General features: G+C 43.8%; 1 protein-coding gene across 5 annotated transcripts in view; it reads right to left on the reverse strand.

Annotated features, from left to right (window-relative positions):
- KLHL29 (kelch like family member 29) overlaps nt 1–16995 on the reverse strand; it is a 385829-nt gene that overhangs the window by 36357 nt on the left and 332477 nt on the right. For all 5 annotated transcript variants that reach the window (XM_079298042.1, XM_079298039.1, XM_079298043.1 and 2 more), the window contains one exon: nt 12028–12287. In XM_079298042.1, the coding sequence (XP_079154168.1) occupies nt 12028–12287 (260 nt within the window). The remainder of the gene's footprint in view (nt 1–12027; nt 12288–16995) is intronic.

Raw genomic sequence — 16995 nt, forward strand, 5'->3', positions numbered from 1 at the left:
CCAAACAAGTATTTTCTGGCACTATAAACGAGAAACAGAAGTCAATAACTGTGGTAGAGCCTGAATGATGTCGACGAATTGCTAAAAATCTTTCAATTAGTAGAGTATATTTTTGGTGAAACAAATTATGGACCTCTAGCTTTTAGGGAAGTCTGACTCCAGAGGGTGCTATAGAAATACTCACAGGACATTTCATCTTCTAAACAAATACATTAAACCTCAGAGGGTAAAGGACACCTGAGCAAATGAAGCTGTCTGTCACCAAACACAGCTTAAAGGAGAACAAAACCCCAAGAGAGAAAACTGCAATCGAAAAAGCAGGAGTCCATCCCCAGATTATTCTTTTTATATATAGCTGGGTATATCACAACACTGCATGAGAAACAGGGAAAAGAAGAGCAATGGGAAAAAACAGAACTCCAGAAGCAAGGCACACAAGGATGTAAACTAAGGGTGAGCAGCAAGAAAAGATAATCATCTGTTGCAATAAATATTCATACAGTGGCAGCATCCAAAGATACCAACTGGGATTGAGGCCAGGATGCAAATAAATATTCCTGAGGTCCGTGTTGGTCCCAAGAAACTCTGGGTGCCAGCAGCATCTGCCGGCCAGCAGATGCCTCTGGTCTTCCAGAATCCTCTTGGCTCTTACTTTCTTTCTCAGCAGCATGCCTGTCCCTGCAGGGTGTGAGAGCCAAGTCACAGCAGGAACAGGAGCAAGACCAGGGGCAGGAGCAGAAATGGGAATGCAGCAGGAGTATAGTGAGAAGGGAGGGCAGGGATATGGCCTGAACTGGGTAATGGGATGGCCAAACATGTGGAGGATGCAGTGACACCTGCAAGCCCTTCCAGGGCTTCCCCTTTCTCCATCCAAACTGAAGAAGCAGGCTGAATTTAGAAGGAAAACAAAGGATGTCTCCTCCAAATTCACACTAGTCTCCTCTTGGAGAGCCACATCAGCATGGTGCATGCTCTGCCAAAGCAAAAGTGCAACAACCTGTTGGGAGCTGAGCCCCGCTTGTGCCTGCAGATCTGTGGCCCCAAGGAGATGAAGGGTCTCAGGCGGACTCCAAGTGCCCAGCTTATCAGCTCTCCTCAACACTAGAGCTCACAATTTTACGTACAGCATAGACTTGAAGCCTGGCCACTCAGAAATTGTTGGGGATAAAAAAGATGCTTAGTGATGCAAAAGGGATGGAAAAGTGACAGTGCTTCTCTTCTGAGAAAAAAACACCCCTATGAGCAGTACATTCCTGACTCCTTGCTATTACCTCTAGTGTGGCACAGAGCCGAGTAGGGCTTGAGATCACCTCATCAGACTCAAAACATAAAAGAAGACACTCTTCCCTTGCTGAAATCCATTTCTGAGTGCTTTCTAGGAGGTACAACGGCTGCTCCTTCCCCAGAGCCACAAATGTCAGGCACTTGGCTGCAGATATCTTAATGTCATTACCTTGTAAGAGAGGAAGCAGTGGACATATGGCAGTGGGTGGCAAAGCTCTGACTTCAGGAAGTGCTTTTTTTAAGAAGGTTGGAGGCGTTTAACCTTACACGGGAGCCAAGATGAAACGTGGCATCGGGACAGGGGAATAATTAGAGAGAGGGTACACTGAGGATGGGTGAGACAATCCAGGGGGGGAGGTGAATTCCCACTACAGGTTGCTCAGGAAGTAGTACAAGTTGCTAAAGGGCAGTTTAAATAAAGTTGTAAAACATATGGAGTGTACACAGGAGCCAGCACCTTCCCCTGGAGTGCTGGGACATGCCAGAGCTGCCCATGCCAGTCCCGAGGCTGGTCAGCACTGGAAGCAGCACAGATGGCTGTGCCACTGCATGGAGACATGGCATTCCACTTACCACCACCTCCAAGAGCTGACTGCCAATCAGCACTGGGAGAACAGCTCCTTTCTGTCCGGGGTGGAACAATTCCCATGGGCCCAGTGGAGTTACTGCCTCCATTTCCCACCTTTCCCTAGCAAATGGGGCAGCACTGCTCCCTGAGCACAGCGAGCTCTCCCTCTCGCTCACCCACCTCACTTTAATTAGATAAGTGAGAAAATGTGATTCTGTTTCTCTCCTGGATTCCTCCCCTCCGTTCTCTCCTCTTTTGTCTGAGCTCATGGCTTATTTTGAAGGGGAATAATAATTAGAACATGTTGCTCCCTTTCATCAGCTTGAAAGCTGATGTCACATATCAAAACCGATGTCACTTTTCACTCTTATTCCTCCCTTTGCTCCAACAGCTACAGAAAGCTGGCTCTGTGTGTCTGTGTGTGCCCGACCACACACAGCCACGTGTGGCTTGGTGCTGAGAGCATTCAGGGTACACAGAATTGCAGTGTTTTTCACCAAGGGATTTAAGGAGTATGAACCATGGCAGCGTCTCCACAAGAGAGGAGAAGCTTTTATAAAGCAACCTCTTTTTGCACCAGCTCTTTTAAGTACTATAGTCAAGGGTGAATTTCATTTAGCCTCACTGATTTAAGAATATTCAAGTGATTTAGGCAATCAGCAGCCTTTTTCTTTTGGATTCTCCCTTATGAAGACTTCCCAGCTCTGTTAGCTATGATTGTACTAAATATCCTGTTACTATTATCCTTTTCATTTAAGACTGGAATAAGCACCATAAAGCATTTCAACCTCCTTCCCATCTGTTATTTGCTCTCTATTCTCTCTTGTCTTTCCATTGTGCCTTATACAGCTATGAAACATCTACTGCTCTGATGTTAGCAGTTATCACTAAAGCAGCAGAATCCATGCACAGGGCACATTGCCAAATTCATCCACCCCGGGTCCCTGGAATTGTGGTTTGTGCCTGTAACCCCGGGGATTTTTTCTTCTCCCTGCTTGGCTGCAGATGCTGGCTGGACAAGTAGAAATATTTCTCAGGTCTTTGTTGGGAATCACTCATGACTACTCTACAGCCTGCATCACACCCCAGGGTGAAGGAAAGAATATTAATACACCTTCTGGGCCCTAAAATTAGGAGTTACCAACTAATAAGCATGTAGGACCATGCCTCAGGCTCCTTGAGAACAGACATTATTATGAAAAAATCTAAATATTTATTGTTTAAAATGCTAGGAAAGCTTTTGAACGCCATCAGATTTTTTATTTTTTTTTTTTTTGGGGTGATGTGAACCTCAGTGTAGCTCTTGTTGGGTGAAGGGATCTGCTCAGCAGATCTCATTCATAAAGTCCTTGCTGAGTGATGCTGCCACATACCCTGTGAATGGCCAGAGTAATTCTGCATGAGCCAGGGCACTGCTGCCACACGAGCAAAGTCTTTGTGGACAGTCACTGGGGACACAGGAGAGCAGAGGCTTCTAAGAGATGCTGTAAGTCCTGCTTCAAAGCACATATTTCAGTGATTTTTCACTGATTTCAGTGGCTGAACAGAAAGCAGGTCTTCCACCAGTCTGCAATCACAAGTGTGTTTCATATGAAACAGAGAGAGAAAAATCTTAAGAGATCTTTTCTTTCCCTAATTAACCAAACATTTCCAGGGAGAGATTCAGCTCTAGATTCAGACACATAAATGGATTCATACAAGCCAAGTATTTACTTGTCAGCCAGACATGTGTAAACTCATGTTACAGTTAAAAGAGATTAAGTCAACACACTTAACAGTCCCCAGAGCAATGTGAGCTGAGAGGATGCACTGAGCACCAGGGGAAGAAAATATCAATGTCCCCTTCTGGGCAACAACTGTGAGCCTTCAGCTCCTGGGAAATGGATTGTGCTCCTCAGACCATGCCTCACACCATGGCACACTAAGATGTCTACACCCATATGTCAATCCAAATTGGAGGGCAATTAATTCCACCCTCTGGCAGGAATTTTTGTGTCCCTTTGTCCTGGGTGTGCTCAGAATGTTGTGATCATGCCATGAGGAAGCCTAAGTATTACCACTGGGCCAGTGTTGACTCCAAGGATATGTCTAACATGACCAGCTATACCTTGAAGCTGACCCATTCAAGCCTTTCCTCAATAATCTGTTCACACACAAGTTACTCCCATCTTATTAGGCAGGCAAGTGCTTTAGCAAGTGAGACCACAAAAGCCTCTAATATTTTTTTATATTTTTTATTCCTGACTAGTAGTTTGAGTGAGAACATTTACTTTGCTACACTTTTTATGACATTTCTTCTCCTACTGATTACATCAGTATTATGAATGCTTGCTTGCAAGTGGGCTTTGTTCTGGCATATTCACAGTCTCAGTTACAAAACCCACTTCACTATCACATTTAAAATAATCTTTTTATTCTCAAATCTCTAATCCTGCAAAATCCTCACAAGTATTCTCCAAAAGGACTCTCATTGTACTCCTGCACAGACTTGGGCCACAACAGTATACATTAGGTTTAAAGGAAGCATGTCTACTGCTACAGAGTCATATTTCCTGCTCCTTAAATGCTCCACTGGAAAGCTCTCAAGATTTTTAACATTTTTGAAGTAATGCCCAAAGAGGTCAAAATAATGTTTCCCTTATGCCTTATAATTCATCTGTCTCTCTAGTTTACTGTTCTCCCAACAAAGGTCCCCTTGTACTTTCTGCCTAAAGAAACAGGCTTCAGCTAGAAATACAAATACAGAAGGTAGATTACCCCCATTACAGTAGGGTTTTGCTCCAATAAACTGCTGTTTCAGCCCTTTATGCATAATTGCAACAGTTTCAAAACATTATGAAGTAGGAATATATTTGATTTGCACTGAAGGAGGTTTATGTTGTCTCATAGGAGCCCTGGGCTCAGACTTGCCTCACGTCGTGCATTGTCCCAGGGTGAGAGCAAGAACCTCCTTGGATGGAGGAAGCATCAGGGGTAGATCTGAAGTAGAACCAAGTCCCCACTGCATTAGACTCCTTCAAATGAGAACAGAACATGCTAATTAAAAAACACCTGGCTGTGGCCAGGTAACAAACTGCCCAGTGACCCGAGGCAATGGTGACAGCTGGGGATGTGGCATCGTGGCCTTTCAAGCTGGCATGCTGGAAAGGTGACATGAGTGGTCCCTCCCTACCACCATCTCCAGCCCAAACCAGGCTTACCCCACAGCTTACCCAACCTGATATTCAAAATATTGCCATCTCTGAGTTTCCAAATGCAAGCCCAACAGGCAACTGTCTGGTTTGGGGAAGCCAAAGCTGTTAGTGCACTGCTTTGCCATTCTCAGAAATAAGCCTTTTTTTGGCTAGTTTTCCCAATGCTGCCCTGCTACTTGGTAATGAGGGGACTTGCATTGATATATCTAACCCCTGGCATTACAAAGACATGCTGTGTTTCCAGAAAACTCCTGCACATTTCTACACCTAAGGTCATATCCAAGCCCAACTAAGCTTTCTGCTGCGCTTGGAGTACTTACTAATCACCCACATTGACTTCTTGGAATTGCAATCCTGCCTTGAGATTAAACCCACAGGCTTGGTAGCATGTCAGCCAGCAGCCTCCTAATATCATGAGATAAACATGCGTCAGAAAATCTGGTTTGCAGGCACTGGGTTCAGCTGGTGGCTCGGTGGCAGGATGCCACGTGCATAAATCTCATGCCCAGCAAGAAGGAAAGAGCAGCCCCTCTGTCTTCCTGCAATCAGGTTTCAACGTGACATCTTTATGGCAGCACAGCTGACTAAACACTGGAATGTCACCAGCGAGCGGCTGTCCTGCTCTCCCAGCTGTTTGCAAAGCAGCTCTCAGCTCGGTTTTTCCAGCAGTAATATGATGAGAGGCTTTTAAATGCACAGGAAGATAAATCATTGATCCATCACACTTGGAATCTGCCTGATACTAAGGATTAAAAAAAGCCTCACTCTTACCATGCATTCTCCAGCTTGCTGACTAAACTCTATGAAATAAACCCTCGCAGTTCCCCCAAAGGGTACCAGTGCTAAGTGGTGTTTCTTTGGTTTATGGGCAGTCACCTATTCAGACACAGCAAATAATGCACCTCAAAAGCATGCTGCCAACAACAAGAGAGCTGCAGCTTCTCAGGTGCTTCACAGAACCAAGTAAACTCCTGATGCCTCCATCCCTACAACACACTGGCATGTGAATTCATGTGCCATACCTCTCTAAAATGCTTGACTATAATATAAAACTATTTTGTTTCTGGAGGTTGGAGCTGAATGCTGGGGCCACATGCAGCACAAGGCAAGGGAGCACTTGTGAGGAGCTGCTTGTGGATGTAGGTTTTTGTAAGGCCGTTGCTTCAGCAACAGAGAAGAAAGATATTGTAAAAAGCAGGAAAATGTGTTGGAAGAGTCACAAATGGACTGATCAGACTGAGAGACAAGGGAGCCCCTCAAACCAATTAAAACTTCAGAGAAATAATTTTGTAGATTTTCTGTCAAGGGTATCCCTTTAAAAAAACTTAAAAGTTTAGTAGAGAGGGAATTTCAGGAACTGCTAATGTCACCTGCATCCTTTTTTATTTAAGTTTCTTCCTCCAATATATAGCTGAGGGCATGTTCCTGCACTGATTCCATTTGTGCTGCTGCCTTTTCTTCTCCCTCTGTAAGCCTGTATGGGAGCTGAGTGTCTGCAAAAGCCTCATTCAAATTGGAGCTCTTTGAGCAGCCCATCCCCTGGAAATCACAGGGGTTACTGCTCATCCCTTGCGTTCTTCACTTTCAGAGAAATTGAAGCTTCTTGTACTTTCATTATGGCATCTTTCTGCATTTGTCTGCTCTTTCCACAAATGGATTTCAAAGCACCAGGGTAGTATGGGTTTTTCAAAGAAGCCTAATTGAAGTGTTACAGAGTGTTAGTGCCTAACTCACTTAGGCTCCCTTGGAAGCATCCTTTTTCACATTTATTCCAACACTCTTTGCTGAGACTTTATATCCTTGAGTACATTGATTGATCAATTAATTTCTTATTATGATGAATTAAGTAATTTGTGCATGCTGGTATTGGATATCAGCTTCTATCATCACCTCCTTGTCACCACAGAGAAGAGTTGGAATTGTCATTGTTACCTGTCAGATTCTCCATTATCCTGAAGCAAACTGCTCTTCTGCATGGAGGTTCTTTAAAATGTGCCTGAGAAATAAGGAATCTTCCATGTGCTCTCTCACAGTCACCAACCCTTTTTCCTCTGCAGCATTTTGCCTTCAAACTGCCACTCTCTGTCACTGCCAAAATAGCTCCTGGGCATTTGTAGCTTTTTTTGACATAAATCCTCTTCTCCTTCTCTCCATCACTTTTCCTTACCCTTACTGACAGACACAGGGCTTACAGGTGGGCTTTGTGTTTTCTTAGTGTTGGACTAATTTGCTTAGTGCTAGACTAATTTGCCAAGCCTCAAATTCAACCCAGTGGTCCTTACTGTTGTTATCCCCATGCATCCTTCCAGGCAGCCCCCCTCCTTGGGGCTTCAAACACTTGTAGACATTTATCCCTCTTTAGCTGTCATTAGGCCAAGTCATGCATATTCACATCTTTTAATCTTTTTTTTTTTTTCTCACATCAGTTCCTTCAGTCTTTTAATCATTTGTGTTGCTCTTCTCTAAATTGCCTCAAATTTCTCTACGCATCTCTGGTTCTCAGACACCATGAAGATGGTGTTTAGATAAATCTGCCTCTGAGGACTCAAGTTCATAAAAAGCTTGTTAATGCCTTCATGGAGGAGACATTTTGTATTGCTGCTGGACACTGTGATTTCAAAGGTTTGGAAAGAGGGCACCTGATGATATCCTTGCAGAGTGCAATGAAAGGTGGCTGTCATTCAGCTGAGCCTCTTGTTCTTCACTCATCACTGCAGTATCTGTCTCTCTTCTAGCACTTCTCTGGCAACTTGTTGAAATTGTTGCCCTCCCCTCATGTCTTGTCCCTGCTCAGGGTGAGAGGGAAGCTTCATGAAATGGGGACTCTTATTTTCCCAGGCTTTCTGCAATTAATAAACATGGTAGTGTGGTTTTTTTATTTCAGTGAAAACATACAACTTTGGACTTGGAAGAGAAAGTGGGAACATTTCCAGTGACCTTTGGTATGTCCATGGTTCAGACAGGCAGCAAACTGCTACACATCCAGCCACTTCCCATCTTTCCCATCCCATGTGGATGCTGGGCATGACTGCAGCTCTGAGCAGCTTTGGCAGTTGTCAGTAGCCATGGACAGTGTGGCTCATTATCCACTGAATCCTCCCAACAGCCCTCATGGGAGCCATCACTTCCCTGCAGCTTACAGGGTAAGAAATGGGGGCAAAAAGGTGAAACAACCTGCCCAAGGCCATGCAGAGAGCTGGGGGATGTGCTCAGGTGAAGACTGTGTGGGGCCTGGCAGAAATCTTTCCTTGTTCAGGCAGCTCAGACTGTGCTGGTTTCAGACAGCAAAGCCTCCATTATGCAATGTATTTTTTGCATGAGTTCACTGGAGTTGTAATAAGCTTATCAAGGGGATAACTGTTAAGATAAACCCTACAATCTCATCCATCAGTCAGGAAGAGAAATAAATAGGAAAAAAGAGTAGATTCAGCTTTCCCAGATGTGTCAGTCAGATGCAGGCTCTGCACTCAGTGACAGCAATCAGGACTCCTGTAACCAGTGCTGTGTCCATTGGCACAGGAAATTACCTACCAGTCCTGACCTCACCTCACAGGCTGCTTTTTCTGGCCAGACCAGTTTTAAAGTGCACTACCAGCAGCACTAAACCAGCTACATAAACGTTACCATATGAGCTGGAGCACTGCTCCAACACACTAGGGGGATACAATTATTTACCAAATCCTGATTTAACATGAACTGCCTCTTTGTCTTATGCAGATGATCAGAAACCCTTAAAGCACTGCTGTTCTCTCTCTGTAACAAGGCTCAGATGCTGTCTTTTGTAATGCCACAGAGCACTTTTATGAGCACTGTTCATATGAGCACAATGTGCACAATTAAACATCAGCCAGAGCACAGCTTTTCAACTTGCCTTCCAAGAAAATCCTGCTTCCTTCCCTGTCACTGCCCTCCAGCCTGGTGGGAAAGAATTAACAAAAGCAGAAACAGTCAGACATCTGAAGAAAAGCTTTTAGAATGGCAGAGAAGAGCAGGTAGACAGCAAACAAGGCCCCTGCAGGAGAACAGGAGGCTCCGTTGAAAATCTCCTTCCCAGAGGCTTTCAGCAGGGGCTCAGGCAGGAGGGGAGGCAGTGATGGATAAGTTGTTGTAAGAGCACGGCATGAGGCTGCAGTGGGGGAACACAAGTGGTGAGATTTACTGTCCCCAGGCACTGCAGAGTGACACAAAGCCATTACAGCACAAGGAGCTCTGGAGGGCTGCAGCTGCCCCGGGGGCAGAGGGTGCTGATTCAGAGAGAAGCTGCTCTGCAGGGATGTCTCTGCTGAGAGAGCCCCTGCCAGGCTTGCCATGGAAGATGGACATGCAGGTGAGATGAAGAGCACAGCCCTTTCCCCGTTTGTGCCAGACCTCCACCTTTGGGAGAATCACCAATGCAGCACTTGGAAGAAGCTGCCAAAGAGGCATTTTAGTTACCTGCCACTGGAGCTACTGAAAATAAAAATGTAACAATAAAACCTGAACTGTCAAGGTAAAGGCTGATGGGGAGACTATGAAGAAAGGGGCTCTAGAAATCCCTGGAGGATTTAACTGCCAGCACTCCTTCTGGGAGAGAGAAATAAAACCAGACTGGGTCACCTGAGGAGTGCAGTAGAGCTGGAGTGATGTCTTGGCATCCATCAACCCTCCCAAGACACCCAGCAGACTTGGTGTCCTCCACCCTAAGTGGCCAAAGACAGATCATAGCATCTATCTCCAAACTGTGAATAAAATAAAAATATCCATGCACGGCTCCTGCAGGAAGGTTCATCCTGTCCTCAACATTGCCATGTTTGCCCAATTCTCCAAAGCTCTAAACAGCCTCTGCATCTCACACAAGCTTGGGCAGCTCTTGGCACACCATGCACAAATTTTTATTCATTATCATCTTCATTAGAAATAAGATTATTTAGGTCTATCTTCCCTCCTATTCACCATGGAAGCTATTTGTTCCCAGGCTCTGAAAATGGAGAAGTCATTATTGTAAAGATGGTACTTTTCATGGTAAATGTGAACTTCTGCTTTTAAAAAATAAGTACCTATTTAACTAAGAGCTTTATAATAGATCAAGCAGTGCACAGAGTACTAAGAAAAGTGAGAGCTACTATTTAAATAAACTAGCTTAGTGGTAGGATTGGGCAGGAAAATAGTTTTTTCTTGGTATCTTTAACAGTAATTTATTCAAAACCCTTATCTCTGGATAAATACAAATTAAAAATTAAAAGCTCCTGTAAAGTAATGCATGAAACCAAAGCACCACAGAGAAATTTGGAGAAGCAAATAAAACTGCCATCATAAACTACAAAAGCACTGCAGAACCAGTAGAGAGTGGAAGGAAACTTGGGAATAAAAAAAGCCCAGAAAAGCAACTGCAACACGAAAGGAAGTGAGGAGGGGATGGCGGTGGTGGCAGCAAGAAAAACTTCCACTTAAAAAACAAATTTCCAACATTGCCTCATCAGGATAAAGAAGGAGATACTTAAAACTGCAGTTTTGAGAACATAACCCAGACTGTCTGCTGAGTGACACCTTCTGTTGGCACCAGGCAAACAGGCTCCTGCTGCAGGGTTCCTGAACTCCAGCCCCTGGGAATAGTCCCTGAGGCCGTGTTCAGTTCAGAGTGGCACAGAGCCATCAAACTTCAAGCACTCAGGGAAACACTCTGTAAAACTCTGTTTTTCAAGGCCAGCAAGAGACAAAAAGGTGTGCATTTCAGTAAATCCGTGATACTGTGTGAATGTTTCAGGCAATAACAATGTTGGGCAATGCTAAATGATACTGCTGGCACCTGGAGGAGGTCAGAGCATGGGGCACAGGACTGTCCTGCTGAGCCACAGCTCCTGGGCACACAGGGCAGGCTCTGGCAGGGACCAGGAGCTCAGCTGGTGAAGCAGCACAGGCAGCAAGGCTTGGCCTGGCATGCAGTACCCCCTGTCCTTAATACTCTTATCCAGCAGCCTGGGGAGAGCAAGAATTCCTATTTCTCCCACTTCAGAGGCGAGGTGTGGATGTGCAGCTGCTCTGGATCACATCCAGTGACACATTTAACATCCAACTGTATGTTTAGGTGCTTGAATTCACATTTCAGTCAAGAAGGCACAGGCTGTCATGATGTGGGACAGCACCAGCAACTTGGCCAAGCACCTCCCTGAGATACAGCGTGGTCCATGAGCTACTGTCCACCTTAAAACAGACAAAACTGCGACTGGGGGTGAACAGAAACAACTCTGGCTTCCAAAGAAGGGGAAAGCAATCTTCCCCTTGCTGGGTCTGTGCAGAGAACTGGCCTCCAAATGGTCAGGTGTGGGATTCAGACCACAGAGTTGACTCAAGGCAAGTAGCAGGTTTTTAGATATCACTAAGAATGATTTCTGGTCCCAAGGACAATCGCTGGTCACTGCTTCAAGCATTGTCTAGAGATGGCTCCAGGCAAAGTTACAGACTCAGTTTCTTTAGACAAGAGCAGACTGCATAACTCATATGGTTTAGGAAAGGCTAACTCTAATAAATACATAAACCCCAAGGGATTATCTAAGCAGCCAATAAAGAGGCTGAATCTTTGTTTTATGAACTGGAATTATACTCATTCAGCATGTGGCATCAAAAGAAATACAGATTTTCTGACAGATTTTTATTTCCTGCTGTTACTAAAATGCATCCCCTTAAAGCAGCATCTCACAAAACTATAATTCTTCTCAATTTATCTCTGACTGAGCCTACAGTCAGCAACTGGAGGCCCCATCTTTATACCATGCATGTCACAAATGAGATTTTCATTCTAAATGATCAGGTGTAGGGATCAGATTTTGAAATTACATACATTTTGTGTACAGCCTGCATTCCCTTCATCTTTTTTTCTTCATCAGAACTGCCCATCCCATCTCCCACACACCCGTATGCTTCAAATTGCATGGAGATGGTTTCTATTCTAAAAGAGGCATTCAAGGGAACAGAGCAGAGTGAGGCTGCTGAGATTATTTTTACCTGAGCTCTGATTGCAGCGTCCTTCTTAATCCACTTTATCACTGTTTCATACACCAGCTCCTCTGCTTTGGTGTTCAGGCTGTCATTGGACATGTAGGAAATGAAGTCATCTTTTGAGATATTAAGGATCTCTTCTTGGTTTGCCACCTCTGGGAAAATTTGCAGGGCATAAGCTTTGGCCATATTGTATAGTTCAGTGCACTGCATGGCTTCAGCCATGGCTAATATTCCTAAGCAGTTGCTAGCAGTCAGCTGTTTTTCTAAAAAAGGCAAAAAAACAAACAAAAAAGGTAGTTGAGAATTATTAAAAGCAAGATTCACATTTGTTCCAAGATCATGAGAAAAATAAGTGTCATAGACAAACCTCCAACCTTAATTAATTTCAGGGAGTTAACTAGAAGCAGCACCCTGGGTTAATTTGGAACTGGGGTTTAAGGTACAAAAATCAAAGTCTGCCTAACAAGTGAGCTGGAGATGGGGAGACAAATGCACTTTCTGAGTTTGCTTTTCATGTAAGCCTCCACAAAGCACTGGGGAAACCTACTGACATAACAGTATCTGGGGCTTCCCAAGGGATGGGAACCCAGCCAAGAGACTGCTGCTGTTCCTGCCGCCTACAATGTTGCTTTAAGGAACAGCAAAGATGTAAACGCCAGTGCAGACACTTAAGAATAAATGCAAACAGCACTAAGGACATTTCTGAGAATGCTGCAGTCACTTTATGATAATTTTTGCCCTGTTCAGCTACCAAGCTACTTCAAATAAAAAAAAAATCCTCCCCCCTCTTTTTTTTTTTTTTTCAAAGGAACTTTGTTGCTGCTGAATGTGATGACATCCCTTATGCAAAACACAGATTATACTAACGCCTTCTGTTAAACGTTGTGTAGTGGGTTTCAAAGAAAATCATGCACAGAGGAGACAGCATTATCTCCTTCCCAGCAAACAGAAGCAGCAGCACAGTGTGTAGCTTTGTGTTAGAAGTGTGCTACACCATACATTTGACTGCACTTTTTTTCCTTTCCAGCTATTTTGAAGAAAAAACCCACCAATTTTAGACATTTATAAGAGGAACTTTCAGATTCTTCGCAACTTTTGTTAACCAAGCCACTAGTAATAAGAAGAATATATTCTTTTAAGACATAGGACTAAAAAAGAAAAAAGTAATAAGAGCAAGACTGCAACAGATCACAAAGGCATGGCTACCAGTGGCAGGCTCCTGAGCTGTCAGAGAAGTCTATCACATTTGGCAGTGTCATATCCTGCTGCACTATGACAGAGCACTGGACAGGAATGTGCAATAGTATCTCTTCAAACAAAACTCTCATCAGATTGCTTCTGCTGGAAATGCTCAGGGATTCTTCCCTACACCGAGCTTTTGCCTTCATCAGATGGAAAACCTGCACTCTATCTATATGTGGCTTTTAATAAAATGGGATTATGAACCTCCTTTTTCTATTTTTTTTTAAACTTGACATGAGATCAGGAGTTTTGTGGGTTTGTTTTGCTTTCTTCCCCTCCCAACTCCTCTTATTTTCTTTTACAGATCCAGCAGTCTCAAAACTAGGTTATCTCATTTTGCATCAGTTGATTGTACTGACTCCAAGGAGCCCATTTCCTCAAGCTGACTGCAGTAGCAGCACTGTTTGCTGTCAGTAGATTTTGTCACTCAAAGGCTGCCCAGAGACAGGTTGTAAACTGATAGCTATGAAGCCCAAAGTTACCATTTTTTTTCCTGAAAAAAAAAGAGAAAAAAGAATAAAAACAGCAAAGACCCCCCAAATCCCAAACAAAATAAAAACCAAACCACAAAAAAAACCCCAAACCAAAAAATATCTTCCAGGTTCCTTGCTTCTGTCTGCTGGCACAGTTTCATGGTGTACATATGGCTTGGGGTAAAGTAATCATCTAACAGAGCCCAAAACTCTTATAATTTCTTGGCAAACTCTCAAGTCAAAGGCCAATCTGCCACTGTTCCATCTTATCCTCACAGGCTTAATAATGAAGGGAATAATCAATTTAGACTCATTAAGCAGCACATGATGGTAAAGACTTTCAAGAGTCTTTCTCTTCAGAGGACTAGGTTTGCCTCTATCAGGAGAGAGCCCCATACCATTTCCAGCTGAGCTTGTGGTGTGGGACAGAAAAAAGCACTGCTCATAATTGTTTCTTTTGATCTGGACAGGTTTCTCCAGCTCAAACAACACTGGGTGACTGATGCAGCCTGGGACACTGATCCAAGCAGGTCCATGTTGGTTTTTGGAGCTTTACTCCCTCCTCTTCCCTGAGAAACCCCTCGGTGGCAGATTCCAAGGATGTCCTTCTCTGGCTCAGGAACTATTGTGAGAACCTGTGGAGAGGGGTCTCAGGGAGATGTGGGATTAGGGGATGTGCAGGAGGCTGGTGACAACACTTCTCTGCAGTTCACTTCTATGTGACGAGCACCACAGCAAGGTGGGCACAGCAACATCTGTTTAAGATAAGGACTGGCATGTGAACTAGAGAGATTCACTGCTGGTGAGCAAGACAGTCCTTGGGACAGCAGCTGTAGGAGATATGGAAAATCTCTATCCTATGACCATGAAGACATCACCTCATCCCCCCATTTCTCAGCTCTGACTCAAAATTTGGCAGCAAGACTGGCTGTCTCTCAACTTCAGCTGTCTGTGGTGCAACTCTGCAGTCACATTAATATCCCTGCACACCCATAAACAAGCATTTCCAAGTAGCAATCTGGTAATATTCTGAATTAATCTGGCAATATTTTGGATGGTGATTCAGAATGAGCAGAACTCTGCCTTATCTTGCCTGTTACTCTTCACTGACTATAAAGGGAGACTACCTGACCACTTAAACAGACTTCAGCTATATAACACAGCTCATCCCAGATGACTGCAATCCAGGGGTGCTTGTCAAAGCTGGCATGACAAAGACAGCTAAGGACCAGTTCTGCTCTGTCTGCTCCTGAGCTGTGTTCCTTTGGACACTGGCATGTTTACAATAATTGTTGTTTTGCCACAGTGACACTGGGCTTGTAACAACACATTTTTGTTACATTTCACCTTGTCTCTGTTCAGAACACAAGGACTGACTGCTAAATTATTCCCAGTCCTCAAGGACAGTTTATAACAGACTCGTCAGTGGATTTCAGGGATATCAGATGTAATCTAGTAGGTTCTCACTGGTTTGAGACAGTGCTGGATAGCATATTTGCTGCTATGTGTATCCCAATAATGCAGACCAGCAGCTGGTATTTTCCATTGTGCTAGATGTGACTTTGGAGAGGGATCCTGTGCAGCATCATCAGGAGACAATCATCCTGCTCCAACTGCACTTCTGGGAGTGGGGAGACTTGAGATAACACCAGAGAGAAACAGTATGCAGGAAGGATTGCTCAGTGAGATTGTGTAACAGCAGGATGGAAGTTCAGTGGTGGTTGGGAACCCCCTCTTGTGTGCATTAAGCACTACATTTGCACTTAGAGATGCTTTCTAGGTGATGGTTTGGATATCACTAAAAATAGCACAAAATATATATTCCTTGTGATACTCTGTGTACATTCTGAGGGGAAACTTACTCCTCAGGTATTCCTACTAGTGTCAAAAAGCATGTGAAGATGGGAGATAGGTGAAGACTTTTGGATGAATTCATTTGTCTGTGAGAGTCTTCTTCCTTTCTCCTATCTCCAGATATAGTTGAAGTTTTTAAACAGTTTCTATGAAGTGTATATATTAGAGTTTCTCCAGGGTGGGGCAATGTAGTTCTCCAGCTGGATCCAAATTCTCCACCTTGGATGAACAAAAAAATTGCCCATAATACTTTCTCTTAAATTCATAAGGATCACAAAGGCCTCTTCTTTGGAGGAATGCAGGTCTCATCACTGGTCCATCATTCAGTTTTCTCATTGCTCCCTCTAAAACTCTTTCCAAACATTGATTTTTTGCTCTTTGCTCAGGAGACTAAGAAAATTCAGAACTCCCACTCTTTCCTATTCTGGTCCATGAAACTACTAGGTTCCACCAACTTCTTTAGGCTTAAGGATGAATACTTTTAATTTATCAGCAGCAGGTTGAAGCATAAGCTCAGAATGTGTTCACTTCTGTGATGGGGGTCCATGCATCATGGACTGAAACTGTGATACTGGTGAATCACCTGAAACTCAATTCAAGCCATGAATGTGATGATAGTGTAAAACAAATAAAAAAAAAAAAGAAAAAAGAAAAAAAGAAAAAAGAAAAAAGGCTCTAGTCTTCAGCCATATGGGTGGAGGAAATACCTATGATATCCTGACCAGTTTGCAAACATTTGCCCAGTTATCATATGGTGCCTGCATGAACCTGTCACCATGGTTCCATCAGTCAGCACAAAACTCATTTCTCATTTTTATTCTCATTTCTCCTGGTCTAGACAAAAGCTGAGGAGACAGCATGTGGGGAAGAGAGAGAACATAGCTAAAATTATCCCAGTTAAGAAATCTTCCATTGCAATGAAACTACTTTCCTGACACATTTTGCCACATCTTTTCACCAAAAAGTGCAAGAAAATTTTGGGTGTCTTTGCCCAGGGCTGCTGAGAGGCCTGGGACAGAGACACAAAAGCTACTTGGACATCACCAAGCCAGGATCCTCCTGGGTCTTCACGGCTGAAAAAGGATGACATGAACTTCCTTTGAGATTATGCTGTGCTATGCTCAACAGACTTCACATTTTGGGGCTTTCACATCTTTGAACTTCCCTTCTCTTCCTATTTAGACATGGCCACTGATGGGAAAGATTCACTGTTTATGCTGGTGAACCCTCTAGAAACCCTGCAGAGAAAAAAACCTCCTGATTTTTACCATATTTTCACTTTGTATAGAGCAGAGGTGGCTGAGGTGAAAAATAAAAACACAGCCACAGAGAAGACAAAATGCTTTTCCCTAAACTTTCCACATGGCAAATGCTCTGCTGTCTCTGTAGTGCAATCGAGTCA

This window comes from Erithacus rubecula (genome assembly GCF_903797595.1).
Source record: "Erithacus rubecula genome assembly, chromosome: 2".
NCBI classification, from domain to species: domain Eukaryota; kingdom Metazoa; phylum Chordata; class Aves; order Passeriformes; family Muscicapidae; genus Erithacus; species Erithacus rubecula.